Raw genomic sequence first — 19929 nt, 5'->3', positions numbered from 1 at the left:
CTAAAAAAAATCGCAGTTCCCAAGTAATCAAAACCTTGGAAATGACTTGTTTGATATTTCCTCGCTCGATGTAGATGCCAACATTGCCTGCCCTTTGGAGTTTTTCTGATCATCCATGTCAATTGGGTTGTTAAACATAATTCGGTGATAAAGAAATTTCAAATGATAATATACCCTACGATTAGCTCTTAAGTATAATACAGGGAAGTAAACCTCGCAAAAGTTCTTAAATATATAATCAGCAGCGATGAACTCTTCCGTGCTTGATGACGTCAAGATGGTTCGGAGAATCCAGTTCAAGGCTGGTTCTTTCAGTTCTTCCCCGATAACTTTTCTTGCGAGGGAACTAGAGTTTTCGAGATTCCCACTGATCAGATCGCCGATGCACTTCAACGCCTGCGAAGATCAAATGTTAATTTTGTTTTCTTTTTCTTAGAAAACTCGCAGAATCCATTAAACTAAAATAATCATTTACTCCTAAACTAATGCCGGTTTCCTGGTCTATGGTTTCATTTTACTGAATTTCTATAACGACGATTTTCATTTTCCCGGGATTTCCAATTTTTTTTTGGGTTTCTAATGAAATCCCGTAGAAAGCAAAAAGATCGGCACTTGCCGGGAAGTTGCTAATTTTCCCTGGAATTTTGACGATTTTCCACAATGAAACAAAATAACTGCCTTTCGTGCGAAAATCAGCAAAAAAATAAAAATAAAAATAAAAAAAAATAATAATAATCCTTGATCCTATGCAAAATTGATCAAGATATGATAATGAAAAATATAGGGACGGAAAAAATTATCTTACCGAACAGCGAATCTCAACAGGCGCTCCCTGGCTTTCTACACCCAACATCAGAAGATGGTCCAATAAATTATTCTGCATGAATCCCAAAATGACTCGAGGAATTTTTTATTTTCTTCCCAATATTGAAAGATTCATGTGTGACACTGTTAAGGCTGGAAGAGTAAATTAGTAAATTTCTATTTTTATTTTTATATATTAGTTTGAATAAGTCATTTTACGCTAGTAGCAGATTAGTGTACCGGAGAGATTGGTTCACTTCTCGAAGTCATAACCGACTTCATCAATAATATTAGTAACTTGTGTTGGGAGCTACCTCTGGCCTTTTCAGACACTGATTTTAATAAGAAAATAACCCAGATTCGAAACAAACCTGGAAAAGAGTCGTCTTAATCGCAAGACTACTTGGATCTCCCTCGGAATCATCATCTGAACTTTCTTTACTTAATAATGTCCTTATGGTGTCTAACCCGGCGAGAACATTGCTTGCCTATCCAATTCAACATGGTGATAGTTTCATGAACAAAGAATTTATAGTAAGATTTGTGCAACGGTATAAAAAAAACAGCACTTGTATTGCAAAATATAAAGCTCGGGAAAAACAAACCTTTTGCTCGGTAAAAATGTCAGCAACATTCTGCAGCTTCAAAATCAATAGCAAGGGTTCAAATCCTATTGTCTGTTTCAACAGCATCTGAGCCAATATATATATTAATATAACATTAGAGACGAGCAATGAGAGGAATATTTTTAATGTCGATGGAACGGGGAAAAAGGTACATACCTTATTCGATGTGTTTTCATGCAGAAGACTATTCAATAGCCCAAGGCATATCTGAGAGAAGAAGAATTAACAAAAAAAAATGTTGTAATAAAAAAATCTGGTATACCCAAAACGGCAACGTTATCGACATTAAAACAAAATCTTGCTCTAAAAACACACAATTGTTCAACTTTATTTAGTATGTTTAGGGTGGAAGAATATGTTTCACTTACGTCTGTAAATATGTTTTAAATTTTTTTGGTGTTGAATTTCGTAAAAAAAAGAAAAAAAAAATTAGCAAAAGACTAAAATTCTACAAAATAAATAATTCAAGGACCATCTTATCTAATAATTAGTTTATGGATTAAATGGTTACTGGTATAATAGTTCAGATCTGTGCTAAAATAACTTTTTCTTGTATATTTTTGTTTCAGAATTGTATAGAATAATTTGATTACTTAAATATATGACTAGAAACTAACAACAATACAAATAGAAGAAACAATTCTCAAACAATATGTTACAGACAAAATTGATGATCAAATTTATTTACCTCAACCATGTAATCATCTGCTTCTTCTTCAATAATAACAAAAATCTTTTCAAACGCACCTTCGGAGACCACGACTTTTTGGATTTCCTTGTGTCATGATAAATGTACAGATTAGCCAAATAATTTTGAGAGTTTTTTTCCTGTCCTTTTTATAACAACAAGAAAGAATTAGGAGCTAATAATGAGAGATCTCCAAACTGATTACCTCCGCTTCACGGGTAAGGACAGTGAGAAATTGCATAGCCGTGATCCGAACCTAGAAGCAAAATCACAATGATTATAGAAAGAACTGAAACAAAAACACTGAAAAAAATCTGAATATTCTATTTTCAAACCAGTAAGGCTTGAAATGCAAAACTGTTTAAATAAGAGAGATTGAAAGAATTAGCAAGCATGACTCTCATTCACAGAGTAAGTTTTATACCAAACTATCCGATATCATATCCATGAACTTAGTTATTGCACCGGGAGTGTTGAGAACGGCTTCGTGTAACCTGTAGAAGAAGAAATCATTATATTTTAGCAATAAAAAGTTGTTGCAACCAAAGAAGAAAGATAAACCAATAACAATGAATCAAATACCTATTTGGAAAGTTTCCGACAAGTTGGGACAAAATATTAAAAGGAATAATTTTTACAAGGAAGTTATCCACTTCCTGCACACACAAAAAAAAAATCATAAAAAATAAAAATAACCAACAAATGATGTTATTGAACAACTGAAGATAAAATTTATAATAAAAAAGGAGTCTATCAGATTCCTAGAATTCTCACCAAGAGACTTATAAGAAGCGAAATGTTATCGGCTTCTCTAGAAAATAAGTCAGAATACATCAAAGCGTCTTGAAACTCCTCCTTTTGTAATTCCGAAAAGTCTATAGGAGTCAATGCGTTACTAAGAACCTGAAGTGCACTTTGGACCTATATGAATATTAAAATAAAAAAGCACCAAAATTTAAATAATTAATCTTTCTGGCAATGTAAGAAACTTGAACGGGATTTCTTAAGAGAATCGAACCATTTCAACATCATCGCGTTCGTCCTTTAACACACTGATCACAACAGGAATGCCTGAATAAGCCAATCGAACATATCACGAGGCATGAAACATGATCTTATTTCTATGATTTAAATGGTCTATTTATGTTGTTTAATACAAGTATGTGAACTCTCCGAACACTGCGGATATCAATGGGCTGCATATACGGAGAGGGAAAATTTAGAATTTGAGTATAAAACCACATGAATCAACCGACCATTTTACCATGAAAAATAAGGTCAAGAGGATTGTACGCTTAGATTTCATCCAAAAATTGAAATATTTTTTGGCGAAAGGGCCACGGATGAATAGTTTTCAAAGTTCAGAGACTGCCGTGTGTGCCAAAACAAAGCCAAAATTGTAAAGTTCGGGTCACAAGTGCAAATTAAGATTAAAAAACTAGATAAAGCAAGAGAGGAGAACTTACCAGCAGCCCCAAATGCTAGTCTTGCATCAGTAATGTATGCAAGGATGTTCACGAGCTCAGCCATAGCTATTTTCCTATCGTCTGGTTGATCACCATTGCTTATACGACCGAGCAAGCTTTCGACATAGCTAATGACATAAGATAAGAAAGTAACTAATCAGTCACTACATATTTTGAATGTGTATATATATACTATATAGTAACTTCAAAATGCATCGATTTTGAAGAGCACGCGTTCAAATAGAATACTATTATAGTCTTTTATTTATTATTATTCGAAGTAGGGTCTCAATCATTGATAAGACCTAAGCTTTCTTCCTTATGTTTCAGAAACATTACCTATCTTCGTTTAAGCCAGAGTTGTCAACCTGACAGAAAAAAAGAAAATATTAAATTAATTGAAAATATAGGAAAATAAGTTATCTGATATTAGCTGCTCAAAAACGTAATAAGGTGTTTCACTCTGATAGTTAATGCTATCAAAGTTCACTGATTTAACACTTCAAAAGTTGAGAAATAAGATTCCAAAGCATAAAATTGTTGGCAATCCAAGAACACTCAATGTGAATAAGAACATGATTATAAAGTTTAAAACCATCATAGAAGTATAATTAGATCCATCATCCACAGCTACAGAGCATCGCACGTTTCAACAACAGATATGGTAAGGAAAGCGTAAGCAATATAGTCAAAACCAGAAGTCACAAGGTCACAGAATTCAATTCACCAACCTCTTCGCTTTCCTCTTCAAGAAGTTCAGTATCATCTTCATTCTTTTCACCTTCATCGAGAAGATCAGCCTCACCGTCTTTGTTTTCTACCCCGGGATCGTCATCATTCTTTTCACCTTCATTGAGAAGTTCAGCATCATCGTCTTCATTCTCTTCCTCGGCATCGTCTTCGATCTTTTCACCATCATCGTCTTCGTTCTCTTCCCTCTCCTTTTCAAAATACTTGGAAAAGTCTTCGAGCTCTTCACCTTCGTCAACACGCTTGGGATCATTGTTTTCATTCTCTTCGGCTTTATCTTCCTCGAAAAGCCCGGAATCGTCTCCGATTCCTTTGAGTAATTCTTCAACGTCCCCGCCCAATTCCACAACCCTTTCACTCAGTCTTTCCACTTTGCTTTGCTCTTGGCCGAGCCGAACCAACAACCTATTCACTTCTGTTTCACTCTCCTTCTCGGCGGCTTCGCCGGTTACTTCGGCTCCGATATTCGCGTCCGACGAGGGTGCTTCTTCGTCGCCAAACTCGACAATGACCTTTAGCGCCGAATTCAACACGGATTCTTGTTGTGATGTAAAGTCTCGGTACATGGACGCCTTTGATTCAAGTTTCACTTTCTCTGAGTTGGCCAACTCCAAAAGCTGAGACTTTTCTTCTAGACCTCGTTTCAGCGATTCTACTGGGATCCCATTAGTCTTTCCCAATGCCTCAGCCATGATGCCATTTCTGGCAATAAGATCCTGCAATTTTTTTTATTTTTATTAAAATGACAATCTGACCACTTCAGTAGTTCTGTTATTGCAGAGTGAAAAGTGGGTTTGATTGAATAAAAAATAAAAGGAAAGAACTTGAAGAAAAGATGTAGAAACAACGTACCTGTATCTCGGTGCATTGCTTTTCCACAGATTCTCTGAGTCGCTTTATGTAATCCATTTCACTTTCGCCGATCATCTGTTCCATTTCGGCAGACCCTATACCCTGCAAATTTGAAAGCCAAAAAACAAAGACTTGGACATAATCAACCAATCAAGTACTTGAAATCACGCGATTGAATGACTTTCTTCTCAAGTAAGCTCAGACATATTTTTTTTTTTTTAGGAGAAAACTCAAAATAAAATTGAAAAAAGGAAAAAAAGAAAGCTTCTACTATGAAGAAGCAAATTACAAACTACAAAACACTAGGCTCAGACATATTAAAATGATCTGCTTGGAAGCACGTACCAAATCCATGCTTACGAAAGAAGTTACTGAAAATCCTTGATGTGGGAACACAAACTCCGAAACCCAGTTCAAGAATGTTTTACAGAAGTTGGAAACTATATCAAATTTCCAAAAAAAATACTCGATATATAGAGGAACGTTTCCTGCTAAAAAAATAAGTAATGATAGTTTTTGTGTAGTCGGTTTTTTATTTGTATTTTTTGTAAATGTGAACTGTGGGTGTTTGACCAATAATGCATGTCAATTTGCATCGGAGTACAGAGCTTTTGGTCGATTGTCTATCTGCTTTTGCATTTTTATAATGGTCACAGAAGCAAGTGGATCTTTTTCAATTTTATACTAAATTAATACATAAGTCGCCGAAGAAATCATTATCAAACAAGGCTCCTCTGGAGTCGGCTCTAACTGAAATGACCTTATCGTACTTGATAATATTTAAAAAAAAAAAAAAAAAAAAAAAAAAAAAAACCTTATTATACGTGTATTACAGAACTTAGGAATCGCGTATAGTGAATTCTTAAATTTTTCATAGTAACTGGTTATTGGCCATATGATTGTAACTAGTTAGTCAATTGAGAGAGAGAGAAAGCATAGCATAAGTTAATAACCCAACTACAAATGATAAGTTAAATCCAGAACTCCCACGTCTGCAATACAACTGTACAGTTTTTCAACCAGAAATGTACCAGGTGAAAAAAAAAAAAAATTTGAAAAATCAAGAGAAAGTCATAGGGTACGAACAGGATATATTCTCTAATCATCATCTTCTTCCTCATCTCCGCTCTCCTCGGGAATCGCGATGTCTTCGAGCAACTTGTCGACGTCCTCGCCCAATTCTGCCAGCCTGGCGCTCAGCTTCTCGACCTTGCTCTGCTCTTGGCCGAGGCAGACCAGCAAGTCGTTCACCTCGGCTTCGCTCTCCTTCTCGGCCTCCTCTCTCGCTTCGGCCCTTATCGCCTCGATGTCCGGCGACGATGACGTGGCGGATCCGCTCCGCAGAGCCTTCATTTCGTTCTCCAGCCGGTAGTTTGCTTGCTCGAGGCTGTTGTAGGCATCGGAGAGGCTCTTCAGGTCCGCTTCGGTCTTTCCGGCCAAGTTCCGGTACATTGCCGCCTCTGATTCGGCCTTGGCTTTCTCCGCCTTGACCGAGTCCAGACGCTGACATGTCTGTTGGAGATCTCGTTTCAGCGTCTCTAATTGGACCCGCTCTGAAGCCCCACCGCTTGTTCTCGGCTCTGAATTACCGCCCCCGCCGGTCTTTGCCAAGTCCTCAGCCAAGATTGCATTACGGGAAAGAAGATCCTTCAAAAATAAGAAACACCTTTAATTACAGCGACTAGTTCGTACCCATAGTTCAGTTCAGTCTGGTCCCAAACATTTTAAACAATTTGGAAAAAAATGCTATTAGACCGGATCAAATAAGAGAACAACCAAACCTGCCTAGACCGTTTTATACGATCAGATCCAGTTTGGTCCGGTTGTAGACCGTTTTAATATACCTTTTTTTTCACAAACTTGATTAGAAAAACAGCTAAAAAGTTATATTATCCCGAGTCTCATAAATATGCTAATAATTAATATATGCATCTCAAACCCAATATGTTTAACTCGAACAATTAAGACTAAAAGCCCAGAAGTTATAAAATAAAGTTAAGAGAATATAATATATTGGAACCATTTCAGTCCAGTCCGGTCTGAACCGCGGTTTCAATTTTAAAAACCGGACCGGACCAGATAGTTTAGACCAGACCACGGTTTTAAAAAACCGGAGCCACATGTAAAACTTTTCAGATGATTGATTTTGGAAGAGAAATGAACCTGTATCTCCGTGCACTGCTTGTCCACAAAGTCTTTAAGCCGTTTGATATACTCCGTTTCACCTTCTCCGCTCTTCTGTTCCAATTCAGCCGGAACCACGGCCACGTTGTGCTTAGGACGACTATATACCTCCACAACTTTCTCCCTGATATCTCCCTCCAACCTCTGAACCAGAGCTACAAAAAGAGCATCGAAAATCGAAGACAGAGTGGGATGATCTTCATTCTTCTCATCGGAAGAGTAACTTCCGTCCGTTTCTTCGATCTCTGCCATGCTTGCGGCGGCGGATCTCAACAGTGGTTTACGGGGCTGGGCTGAATTTGCGGAAGCAAAAAGACGGGTCTTTTGCATCTCGTCGAACTTCAGGAAGTACGAGGTAAGTCCGGCTTTCTGGCTTATGGCATCAACTACCGCAAAAGCATCTTTACCCGCCTCAACCGATTTGTTGTACACCACACATTCGCCCAAAATAACAGCAGCCAAACCTCTTGTGCACACTGATTCGGACTCGTTCGACAGCAATTCGAGCAGATAAGTTAGGTGGGGACGTGAATCTAGATAGCAGTTTACTGCGCCAGGGCAATCGGCGAGCCACACGACAAGCAATTTCAGAAGAATTGGCTGAGCGTGCAAGTTTCCTGATTTGCTTGACTTTCCCTCTTTGTTTTTCATGGATGAGGCAAGAGCCAAGTATTTAACCATCCGGTGCATAAGCGGCTCTGAAGCACCTAAGGTTGGCATGGGTGCCTCGAGTTCGATTCGTAAAACCTGGAAATTATTGACAAAATTACAACGGTAGAAACAAGTAGAATCTTGTGTTGTTCTCTTTTAAATTAAGATCAGCTTGTATATGAAGGATGATGAAATTATTTGCTTACCCTTTCCTTGCACTGGCTATTGTCCTTGAGTACGTGAGAAAGAACACTTGCAGCTCTGCAGCAAGTCTGCAATTCAAAGTATTAGCCAAATGGAGCAGATAATTTAGTCCTCCAAAAATAAAAATCATGCATGTAAAGTATGTGAATAGTTACCTCAAGATCTCCATCATTTTCACTCAAAGTAAGACCTCGAAGTAGCATGCTGAAACAGAAAAGAGTCTCACAAGATTAATCAACAGGATTAAGCTGTAAAGAAAACCGAAGCAACCCTAAAACAAGACAATAAGAAAACGGATAATGACACGAGATCTAATCCGAAATTCAGTTCAAGAATAAGAACCTTCCAAATGACATGTTCACATCCTCCTCAATTGGAGCATGGGTCATGGAATATGGTTGAGGAATTAAAGTGGATGCCAACATTGCTTGCCCATCAGTGTTTTTCTGATTCAAACGAATTAAGTAAAACACACATGAATTTCCAAGTGAGACAGATCAGCCACAATAATCATCAGTACAATAGGGGAAAATAAAGAAATAGATGCATTATCGGACCTCGCAGAAGCTTTTGAAAACATAATCAGCTGCAACAAACTCTTCTACGCTGGAAGTCCGCAGAATGATTCGAAGAATTGAATTCAAAGCAGGTTCTTGAAGTCCTTCCCCGAGAACTTTGCTAGCAAGGGCATCAAGGTTTTTAGGGTGTCCAGAAATAAGATCACCAACGCAGCGTAATGCCTGAAAAGGTGAGTAAAGTTTAACTACGAATAATCGAATTATTTTTCCAACTTCAGACAGATGAAAATGTGCAAGGTACTAATATACTGCTGATACTTGCGAGTCTCTAGTCATATTTCAAAAATACTTGCATACATGACAACAGGTGAAACAGAAAGATTATGTGAGGATGACTGTCTTGAAGTGAAATATATTCCATGGAGAAATAAGGAATAATTTAAGAGAACTATCGAATAAATCGAGTTTTTATGTGAGCACGAGAAAATTGCAGTTTGTATATAAAAGACCATAGCGAATCTGAGACACATGTCTGCACAAAGCAAAGAGCCTAAGATGTGAAGGACCAGGGAAAAAAAAAAAAAAAAAAAAAAAACTTCAACTTACCAAACAGCGAACAGTAACAGGTGCCCACTGGCTTTCAACGCCCAGCATTAAAAGATGGTCCAATATTTTTTTCTGCAACAAATTGAAGGATTAAATTTCTATTATTACTTTCTCTACTGCTTTCTCGTATAAAACATAAGATTCACACGAACCTGGACAAGGGTTGTTTTATTTGCCAATCTATTTGAGTCTTTACCGGGATCGGTCTCTGAACCTCCTTTGATTAATAAATTAATGGTTTCTAGCCCGCTGAGTAGATTGATCGTCTACTGGCATCATGTTTGTTCATGACACAGGAAATTACAGTAAGCTTTGGGCAACAGGATACTATTTTTCTATTATACACAATTCATAATGAATCGGGAGCACCTAACCTTTTGTTGGGTGAAGCTGTAACTAATTCCTCGTAGCTTCAAAATTGACAATAAGGGATCAAATCCTATTGTCTCCCTTAAGAGTATCTGAGTCAAGTGGACGATAATGTGGTTAAAAAAATATATCAAAGAAAACAGCAAGGAATCCGAGTTAATGTTCAAAGCAATAAAAGCGCATACCTGATTGGATGCATTTGTTCGAAGAAGATTGTTTAACAATTCAAGGCAGTCCTGAGAAAATTAAAACTAATTTTTTACTACGACCAATCGATTCAGAAAAAACAAAAACAGAATGTAAATCAGCTCCTTTATCTATTAATCTTAATTACCGCCTCTTGTTATAATAGTATTTATTTTTCTGAGTAAAACGAACCAGCTAAAATGTAATCATAATTGGAAATGATTCAGAATGCATCATTACCTGCACTACAACACCACCATCTGAACCTCCTTCTTCGTTAATAATACTGAAAATCTTTTCAAATGCACCTTCAAAGACGACAATTTTTTGAATTTCCTGACGTATTCGGTTACATTTAGTACAATACATATTTAAACTTTGGTAACAAATATAAAAAACTTGGAGGTGGTAACAAAGATGTTACCTCGGCTTCACGAGTCAAGTAAGTAAGAAGTAGCAGAGCCTCATTCCTTATAACCTAGAAGGATAATACCATTGTACGACACAATACATTTCAATCTCTAACCCTTATGATTTCAAAGTAACAATTTCGGCATTTCAACAAATTTTCAAATGAGAAACAAGAACTAAACAGTGGAACATCGAATTCCAAGAATTAACAAGCATGTCACACGCATTACTTTGAGAAATCATACCTCACGATCCATAAGCATATCCATCAGCCGAGTTATACCACGAGGAATAGTAAGAATGGCTTCCTGTAACCTGAGGACGATCTCATAAATTTTGCTTTTCTTCCCGATATAGTAGAGGACTAAAAAAATAACACAAAACTCAAGACACATATTTTAAATCTACATTATATACCTGTTTGGAGAGTTGTTGAGAAGAGCGGTCAATATTTGAAGTGTATAATATCGTACATAGAAGTCATCCTCTGCCTACCAAATCAAAGCATTCAATAGCCAACAAAGTTACAAAATAAAACAAAAAGAGCAAACACAACGCACGGAACTTGTGCTGTAAGATTCCGATTCAGGTACAAAACTCTCACCAGCAAACTAAGAAGAAGCGAAATGCTATCCGCCTCTCTCGAAAGCAAATCACCGTTCATCAAAGCAGGTTGAACCTCATTCTTATGTGCTTTACCTTGTTCAATAGGAGTCAATGCACTCACGATAGTCTCAAGTGCCCCTCGAACCTGTATAAATAAAAGCTTCTTCTTCAAGTTTCAAGAATAAAACTCATGGAACTAAGCTAAGCTCCGAATAACGACAGAAACAAAAAAACACCGGCATTGAATACAAGATAAGGTACTAATATACTATTTACAAACCATTTCGACATCATCGCGCTCTTCCTTAAATATGCTCATTAGCACAGGGAAGCCTGAAATGCCATTGAAACATATCACATACACGGAAACCCAACTTAGAAAAACCGAAGATTCTCTCAAGTAAACAAAAGAAAAGCACTGACCCATAGCACCAAACGCTAATTGTGAAGCACGGTTTTCTGCTACAACAGACTGAAGCTCGACCAGAGCGTTCCTTCTGTCCTCTGCGAGCTTACCGTTGCTTACGCGATCAAGTAAGCGCTCAATATAGCTAGAACCACAAAACAAATAAGTGTTAAAACATCAATCTCCACAATCATATGTGCTCATTTTTTTGTCTTTCTAAAATGCACATATGTTAATCCATGATTTTATTCGATTGAGTTCAATTGAGTAAGCGAAGAATCAAATCTTAAACCGTTGTAGGTCAACTGAAAACACATTTATCAAATTAGAACCTACAATGGTCATCTTCACCATATACCAAATTTTTTACTTCAAAATCCAAACCCAAATTCATGAACTTTCATAGAGTAAAGTTGCATTACCTATCTTCATTCGAACCAGAGTTGTCATTGCTAAAAAACGCACCAACGACGCCCTGCATTTAAAAAATAAAATTATAAGAACGAAAACATATTACTATTAAACGTATCCAATCTGATCATAAAAGCTTCTTCATAACTTAGCAGTACTATCATGTCACAATCAAGCAATAATCATAACTCAATTAATTGACTTTTTCCTCTGGAGTAAGATCAAGATTGAAGTTTTTAGCAAAAATAACATCACCTTGTAACCAGACACCAAATCCATGCCTGCGAAACTCACTGAAACTGAATCCAGATCAATCTACGAACTCGATACTCCGAAACCCTAAATTCCGAGCAGAATTTGTCCCTCCTTCGACGAAATTCTCGAAATTGCTTCGATATTCAATTTTGCGTCCGAGAAAAACCTGATCGAGAATGACTGAACTCGTAGATCAAAGTCGAAAAAAGCTTAGATATTGTGGATTCCTTTCCCAGTTTTTCTCTATCACTCGGATTTTGTTTGAAATCACAGTGTTTGACCACAAAGCAATATTAATTTAGTATTACTATTCCATTTTATTGTATTTTGCTCGTAACTGGTGTTACGCCGAGTCACGAAAAACAGAGATAGAGACGAGAGAGATGAAAAACAGAAACCAAAAGGGTTGTTGGGCTTTAGCTCTGAACGAGCCCAATTTAAATATGATTGGGCCTAAAGCAACTTTCAGCCATGTTATAAAACTCCAAATTCGTGGACATTGGATGTGATAGTGATTTTCAATAACTAATGACAAGAATAGCGTTTCTAAAACTTTTAGGACGAAAATAATGTTTTTTAAATTATAAAGAGCCTTTTTTCTTCAATGCTTACATATTTTTTTCTTAAAATATTTGCTTATTGCTTTTAAATCTATTTAACTTTTGTATAGTTCTATTCATAAGAAAAATAATCTCATAAGTACTTACAATTTGAAACTTATAATAGCCACTATTTAAGGAGGTGTTGCCTGAGATGATTGCTGTGACGATGACCCTCTGGCGGTAGTCTTTTGGCGCTGAGTGTACTTTTAGAATATTGTCTAGGCTTTTTGTGTAAATTTTGTCATCCGTGATTTGTTGCAATGAATTAAAAAAAAAAATCAATTAGAAGTGTGTTAGGCCCAAATTTCCGAAGCCTACAAAAATCGGGCTTGCTCCAAGACCTCCCAGTGGCCCAAGACCACCCTGCCAATCTTCACGCACCAGCCACTCGCGCGACACGCTTCCCGACGCGTCCGCCCAGTCACGTGCAAACGTGCCCGCTCCCTAAGGCCCTCTTGCCAAATCAACCGGCTCGCGACAAATGTCTTTACCCGAGCCCAAAAGTCAAATGGTCACAACTAGTAGCAACTTTACTATTTTGGATCAAAATAAACTAAACTATGTTTTTGGACATTTCTACTAGTAATTGCAGACATATATATCTAACAACTGTTGTTATTTGTAGACTTATAAGTCTGCAGTTTATGACAAATGTATACTTTCATGTCTACAGTTACTAGTAGAAGTGTCCGAAAACATAGTTTAGCTTATTTTGGTATAAAGTATCAAAGTTGCTACTGATTGAAGCCATTTCACTTTGCTTTACCGTCTGGAAGCTCTTCCCACCCAAATGAAGGGAATTCTCGCCCTGTTGGGCCAAATCACATCGGCTTCTAGCCCAAAACACAAAATCTCTTCGCCCTGGCTTCAAAACAATTCGCCCATAGTGATATTTGCTCGCCGAAATGCTCATTTAACCAAGTTTTTTAAAGCCAAATCCGACCAAACCCCACAAAATAGCCCAAAATCCACATACACAATTCCAAACTCTATAAATACACCCTTTTCTTCACCATTTCTCTCGAGCTTTTCTCTTGCCAAGGCAAACTTGCCAAAATTATTTCACAAGTTCTCTCCAGCTAGAAATAATTATCTAAAACATTCCACTCGCTTAAATTCTCTCTCTCAAACACACTACTTGAGACCAAAAACAAAGAGAATCAAAGCACTAAACTCACACAATATCACACAAAAGAGAGAAAAAAAAAGGAAGAGAAAACCTTCGATCTACCTCACCTCAAAGCACAAAAGATGAATAATCTACATCAATTCTCTCTAAAATGGTATAAGAAATATTAACACTCTCTCAAACACTTTCTCTCACAAACAATGACAACAAATTAAGCCAAATTATATTCTCTCTCTAAAAGTGTCAAAGAACTTATGAAAACTAAGGAATATTCCACCATATTCCTCCCCCTTTGTCATATAATTCGAAGGTTTTCCGGAACTCTCGGTCATTTGAGTTCTTACCCCAATTTTTTTTTAGCTCTCGAACCCTAGAAAAGTGTTAGGGCCCTCTCAAGACGCATCCCCCTCAAATCCCTCATAAGAAACAAATGTTTGAGGATCTTTAGGGTCAACGCCTGCAAAGTGTTCTCTCTTTCTCTTGACTTCTAAAAGAGCAGATCTCTCACCTTTCGTCACGATTCGAAGGTCTGCTGAAACTCTCGATTATTCGAGTTTTTTCCCCAATCTTCATTGAGCCTCTCAAAACTTAGAAAAGTGGCTTAAAGTCTTCTGAGATAAGACACATGACCAAGTCCATTCACGTCACTTGTCCTCAAACGTATTAATAAAGTATTTACATATGTATATATAACCGAACTTTTTTTTCCATCTTGTGTATATTGTATTTTTGAGAAGTTCCCTTTATGTTTTGTGAAATAATAATCAATAATTCATTACTACCTCAAATGGCCCCGAAGGTTATATCGTCTACCATTGTTGTTGTTCTTTTGGTTTTTGTTTTTTAAGTAACATTGTCTATATCATGGTTAATAATATATAGTGCATCCCTACATATTTCACGTATGTGGCCATGCATAGTAATTTCCATATTTCACTATATTATCAGAATATGTTCATTTGAAGCAATCAACGTTTGCGGATAACTTCCAAGCCAAATTATCAAACTCTTGGTGAAACCATCGATCGACTAAAACCTAGCGCTTCAATATGCAAAATCAAACATACCTATATGTGCAGAAATCAACATGCAAAATAGTTCAACCGTACATACAAATATAATTGTGTAGATATATACATGTAAATAAACAATGTATATTGTAATCATTAAAAAATCTAACAAACGTATAACTATAAAACCTACATTTAAAACCACTGAAGATAGATGATCAGTATTTATATATGTATATATATATATATATATATATATATATATTTTTTTTTTTTACATCTCTCTCTATAACGAATCATATATAATATAATATCGATCTGTATTCATTATCAATGCATATGTTAGCTGTATACCCCTACTTTCTGCCACGTCACCGATTCCTGAGTTCCACTTATACCAGATTGAAAATCTAAAAGGCCATCGATGATAGAGAAAAAAAAAAATTAAAGAAAAAAAATCCTTATTTTGGTCGTATTAAGCCAAGTCAAAACAAAAAGATTTAAGAAGTAAATTTATAAAAACGAAATAAAATATACTGATTTTGATTATTTACTAAGATGAGAAAACGAATAAATGTGAATATAATATTTTAAAATCCTGAAAATTTTCAGGTACAGCTAATCAAAACAACCAGAGATAAGAGGAAGCGTTTATAAACGCTAATATATGGGAAAATAAAATCCATATTCGATTATGAAAATATTTTTTTTGTATTTATTTAAAAAAAAAAGTCGGACTCTAAAAGTAAGGCCAACATAATTACTTGAATAATGATTTAATCCCAGATATTGACGTACCCTAAACAGCTATAAATAGAGGTCTCGCCATTCACAAAAATATCAGTCTCTCCAGTTCTTGCTTTGTTGCTCTAGGTTAAGAAGTCTCTTTGTTGCTTTATTCATCTCAAGAATAATCAGCAAAGATGGTTAGCACTGAAGCTCTTCACACGATCGTCGGAATCATCGGTCAGTATATATACAACCTCTCTCTCTCTCTCTCTCTCTCTCTCTCACTATAGATTTTATTTTTCTTCAGTAATCAATCAAATATAGTAGTTTTCTACTTGCTTATACATACCTTCTCTACTTTTCTTAGTAGTAGCATATAAATAAATAAATAATAATTTACACTCATTGTCTGTCGTTCTTTTTTTTTTTTTTTTTTTTTTTTTTTTTGTGGCAGGGAATGTGATTTCCTTTGGACTGTTTCTTTCCCCATCGTAAGTACTATCTGCTTTACGTACATAACATACATACATATATAGTACGTACTATTCATGACCTAATTACTAATGAATGAATGAATGAATGATAATAATTGATCAGGCCGACATTCTATGGGATAATAAAGAAGAAGTCGACGGAGGAGTTTTCTCCGGTGCCGTACATGGCGGCGGTGCTGAACTGTCTTCTGTGGGTGTTCTACGGAATGCCGTTCATCCATCCCGACAGTCTCCTCGTCGTCACCATTAATGGTGTCGGACTCGCTCTCGAGCTCATCTACCTCGCAATCTTCTTCCTCTACGCCGACTCCAAGGGGCGAGTACGTCATTCACCATAATTATTCCATTATATATATATTCACTATAATTATTTACCACTTGTTGATTTATATTTATGTGTATATATATGATCAGAAAAAGGTGGCGTACGGACTCTCGGGGACGGTGGTGTTCGGGGCCGGCGTGGCCGCGGCGGCTCTGTTGGGGTTCCACGGGACGACGAGGAGGTCGCTCTTCGTCGGAGTTTTGTGCGACGTCTTTAACATCATCATGTACGCCGCGCCGCTCACCGTCATGGTCAGTAACCATATCTTTTTTTTTTTAAACCCTAATTATTAGTTGCTGCTTTTTTTTTAACCCTAATTAATAATTTTATATTTTTTTATGTGAATATTTATTATTGTTTCTTTATAGGTCAGTGTGATCAAGACTATAGGAGTGTGATTAACTATATAGTAGTTTGGTTTTTGTGAATATTTGTTATTGGTATATATAGTTCGGTGATATCAAGGTTATAGGAGTAGTGTGTGGTTAATTATCTATCTTTTTACTCTTTTTTTTTGTGAATATTTATTATTGTTATATAGTTCAAGGTGATCAAGACTTTTAGGAGTGTGATTAAGTGTCTAATTTTTTTGTGTGTGAATATTTATTATTGTTATATAGTTCAAGGTGATCATGACTATATATGAGTGTGACTAATTATCTGTTTTTTGTATGTGAATATTTATTATTGCTATATCGTTCAAGGTGATCAAGGCTATAGGAGTGTGATTAATTATCAATTTTTTTTGTGGATAATTATTTATTATTATTATTATAGTTGAAGGTGATCAAGACTTATAGGAGTGTGATTAAGCGTCTAATTTTTGTATGTGAATATATATATTATTGTTATATATATAGTTCAAGGTGATCAAGACTAGGAGTGTCAAGTACATGCCATTCACTCTCTCATTGGCCTCCCTCCTCAACGCTTGCATCTGGACTTCCTACTCCCTCATCAAGTTCGACATCTACATCTTGGTACGCATTATTATATTAAATATATATATATATATATATATGACACTTTATCTTTAATTATTACTTGCCTATTTATTAACCCGTATATACTATATATGTGTTATATATATATACAGGTGTGCAATGGGTTGGGTTCAATGTTGGCTATCATTCAGTTGGGTCTGTACGGATACTACTATTTCTGGGGAGTCAAGGAAGTCGACGAGGACCACAAGATTGCCAACCCAAGTGAAGTTGAGATCGTTTGAAGATTGTGCTAGCGTTTTTCCAGCCATACCTAGCACTGCTTTTTTCATTATTGTTTTTTTAGGGTTTTACGCTATTTTTAGTTTATGAAAGGGATTTTTGTTTTTCCGTCGAATTTTGAGGGTATATATATTTTCTATAGCAGACTATCTTTCAATTGATGACACAATTGTCAAGCATGCTAATATATATATATATATATATATATATATATATATATATATATATATATATATATATGCATTGTTATTTTTAGTATAACTCGTGTTTTCTTCTGCGTATTTGATTTACTTAACTTATAATCATCTACTGGCATCAATCATAACGATTGGGAAAATTATAGACAATTTGCATGTATTGGAAATTCAAAAAAAATTGGCAACAAGGAATTGAATAATATAGTAAAATAAAAGGGAGATATACGAGAGTAACATACAACGATAATACCAAAATAAAACTTTAAACGAAATAAGGAGGGAAACGGAAAAAGTTGTCGAGACTTAATAGATGGTCTCATCATATTGTTCTCTCTCAAGGGGTGCTCGAAAACAACGAGAAAATGCTTCTTAGGATACACGACAAGTGAGAAGAAGACTACACCAAACAAACAAAATCTATATTAGAGTCTACCACTAGACTACAACAAACAAACAATTTATGGAGAGAGAGCTTTTAAAGTCATGGTTCTGATGGATTGAAAATGAGAAGCTAAGTTGTTTTTATAGGCACGTACTCCCATGTCTAGAAACGTTTCTAGCTTTCAATATATCTTAATTAATGATCACGGTTAAAGAAATTTGAAACAAAATCGTTCAAGGCCTTTGTGGCTTCGTAAGACACGGTTATTACACGTTCATAACCATCGATCACGTGGGTTGGTTCGAACCCACCCAACTTGATGGCACCACAAAATTAGGTCACCTTTAGGAGCCAAAATGCTTATTGAAATTAATGCATTTAAACTCTACAAAACGAGTTTCTCCACCTATGTGAGATTTTTGCAGATTCACTCCCATCCAAAACACATCTAATTTTTTTTTCAGTTTTTTTTACACACTATGTATTTATTTCACATTCATCGTAACTCTGATTTTAACAAATAAATATACGATCTTAAACACTTATTATAACAGTATATTGGATTTAAAAAATTCGATAACCGACTTTGGACTAAGCTGGACTGATTATTGGACCAAATTTCCTAAAACTAATAATTCAGATTCAAATATAAAAAGTGCCCAAAACCGAACCAAACTATCCAATTTCAACCGCTATCGCTTCAAAGAAGGAAAAATAATTGATTATTTTTAAACTATGACATCCACACTAATTTTGGACCAAAATTCAATAACTTTAAATAAATCCGAAACTATGACTATCTTGTATTTTTTGGAACAAAAATACCATTAGTAAAATATCAACGATACATGTTCATATGGATGTATCGGTGTGAGGGTGATACGTAGGGATATTGGCCTAAAGCCCAATATGAAATCGAGTCAAATTCAGCTCCAAATTGATTAGGCCTGTCCAGGGCCGGTCCTTGCACTAGGCAAGTTAGACCACTGCTTAAGGTCTCAATTTTTTTTAAAAAAAAATAAAGGTAAAAATCCGTACTCAAAATAGCAAAGATCCATAATTTGATCAGACATATAAATATTGGTCCATTTTTTTTATATAACATTATTTTTTATAATTTTTTTTAAAAACCTAATTTTTAAATTTCGCATAAGGCTTTAAATTTTGTTGGGCCGGGTCTGGGCCTGTCCTAGCTAGGAAAAAATTGTTAGTAAATCAATTGTTTGTTACCCAGGACGCTTAAGAGGGTCATTATTTTTCATGGGAAAAAAAATTACGTAGTTGGGAAAAATACATACGTACTACGTGTCATATATGAACAGCAATGAATATAGGCAGGAAGAAATATCAATAAGACAAAATACACCCTTCCAATTTTGCGGGTGGCAAAACAAATAGAAAAACATCATTACCATTTAATTTGTCACCCCAAAATTACAAGTCTTTGGTTGGGTGCCAATAAATTTGATGAACAAACTCTCTTTTTCTTTTTCTTATTCTTATTATTTTCTTTTCCTGTTTTGTTGACCATCGTCATGCAATATCAATAATCTGCTTTACAATATATCATTGCATGCTGGACGGCGGAGCTAAAATCTAAACTTATGAGGAGTTAAAGTAAAAAAAAAAAAATTAGGGAAGCTAATTTATAAATTTTCAAAGTAAAAATATGAAGGAAAAAAATTAAATTTGAATAAAAAATGTTAAAAAAAAAAAAAATTGAGTGAGGGCTTAAGTCTTTATTTGGACCTTCATTGCCTCCATCCCTGAGTGCATGGACGCATAGTACGTCTATTATTCATTATGTTATGTACATATTGGGGTATATTATGACAAATCTAT

General features: G+C 35.7%; 4 protein-coding genes across 4 annotated transcripts; 1 reads left to right on the top strand and 3 right to left on the bottom strand.

Annotated features, from left to right (window-relative positions):
- Window positions 1–2: 2 nt before the first annotated feature.
- Window positions 3–3034, bottom strand: LOC149406217 (golgin candidate 6-like). The gene is made up of 11 exons (XM_089621256.1): window positions 2893–3034; window positions 2701–2774; window positions 2543–2612; window positions 2324–2374; window positions 2119–2205; window positions 1587–1637; window positions 1410–1496; window positions 1176–1292; window positions 806–877; window positions 214–396; window positions 3–105 (listed from the first exon to the last, which is right to left on the bottom strand). The coding sequence occupies exons 1-11, from the start codon at window positions 2950–2952 to the stop codon at window positions 28–30; spliced, it is 930 nt and encodes a 309-aa protein (XP_089477382.1). The 5' UTR covers window positions 2953–3034; the 3' UTR covers window positions 3–27.
- A 72-nt stretch (window positions 3035–3106) lies between these two features.
- On the bottom strand, window positions 3107–5540 carry LOC149406216 (uncharacterized). The gene is made up of 6 exons (XM_089610668.1): window positions 5532–5540; window positions 5187–5288; window positions 4316–5050; window positions 3924–3952; window positions 3585–3712; window positions 3107–3189 (listed from the first exon to the last, which is right to left on the bottom strand). The coding sequence occupies exons 1-6, from the start codon at window positions 5538–5540 to the stop codon at window positions 3122–3124; spliced, it is 1071 nt and encodes a 356-aa protein (XP_089466794.1). The 3' UTR covers window positions 3107–3121.
- Window positions 5541–6082: 542 nt separating this feature from the next.
- On the bottom strand, window positions 6083–12344 carry GC6 (golgin Putative 6). Its single transcript, XM_089621041.1, has 19 exons — window positions 11994–12344; window positions 11750–11802; window positions 11345–11472; window positions 11202–11254; window positions 10920–11066; window positions 10733–10806; window positions 10561–10630; window positions 10329–10382; window positions 10145–10240; window positions 9904–9954; window positions 9724–9810; window positions 9502–9615; window positions 9350–9421; window positions 8783–8965; window positions 8568–8671; window positions 8381–8429; window positions 8228–8293; window positions 7350–8117; window positions 6083–6833 (listed from the first exon to the last, which is right to left on the bottom strand). The coding sequence occupies exons 1-19, from the start codon at window positions 12015–12017 to the stop codon at window positions 6285–6287; spliced, it is 2742 nt and encodes a 913-aa protein (XP_089477167.1). The 5' UTR covers window positions 12018–12344; the 3' UTR covers window positions 6083–6284.
- Window positions 12345–15657: 3313 nt separating this feature from the next.
- On the top strand, window positions 15658–17510 carry LOC149406214 (bidirectional sugar transporter SWEET7b-like). The gene is made up of 6 exons (XM_089610661.1): window positions 15658–15700; window positions 15918–15954; window positions 16061–16277; window positions 16372–16533; window positions 17143–17262; window positions 17379–17510. Exons 1-6 carry the CDS (start codon window positions 15658–15660, stop codon window positions 17508–17510), a joined length of 711 nt encoding a protein of 236 aa, XP_089466787.1.
- Window positions 17511–19929: the final 2419 nt, after the last annotated feature.

Source organism: Urtica dioica, chromosome 1 (genome assembly GCF_054948205.1).
Source record: "Urtica dioica subsp. dioica isolate 48M chromosome 1, U.dioica_male_clone48M_v1_H2, whole genome shotgun sequence".
Lineage (NCBI taxonomy): Eukaryota > Viridiplantae > Streptophyta > Magnoliopsida > Rosales > Urticaceae > Urtica > Urtica dioica.
This window is presented reverse-complemented; position numbering and strand designations above follow the sequence as displayed.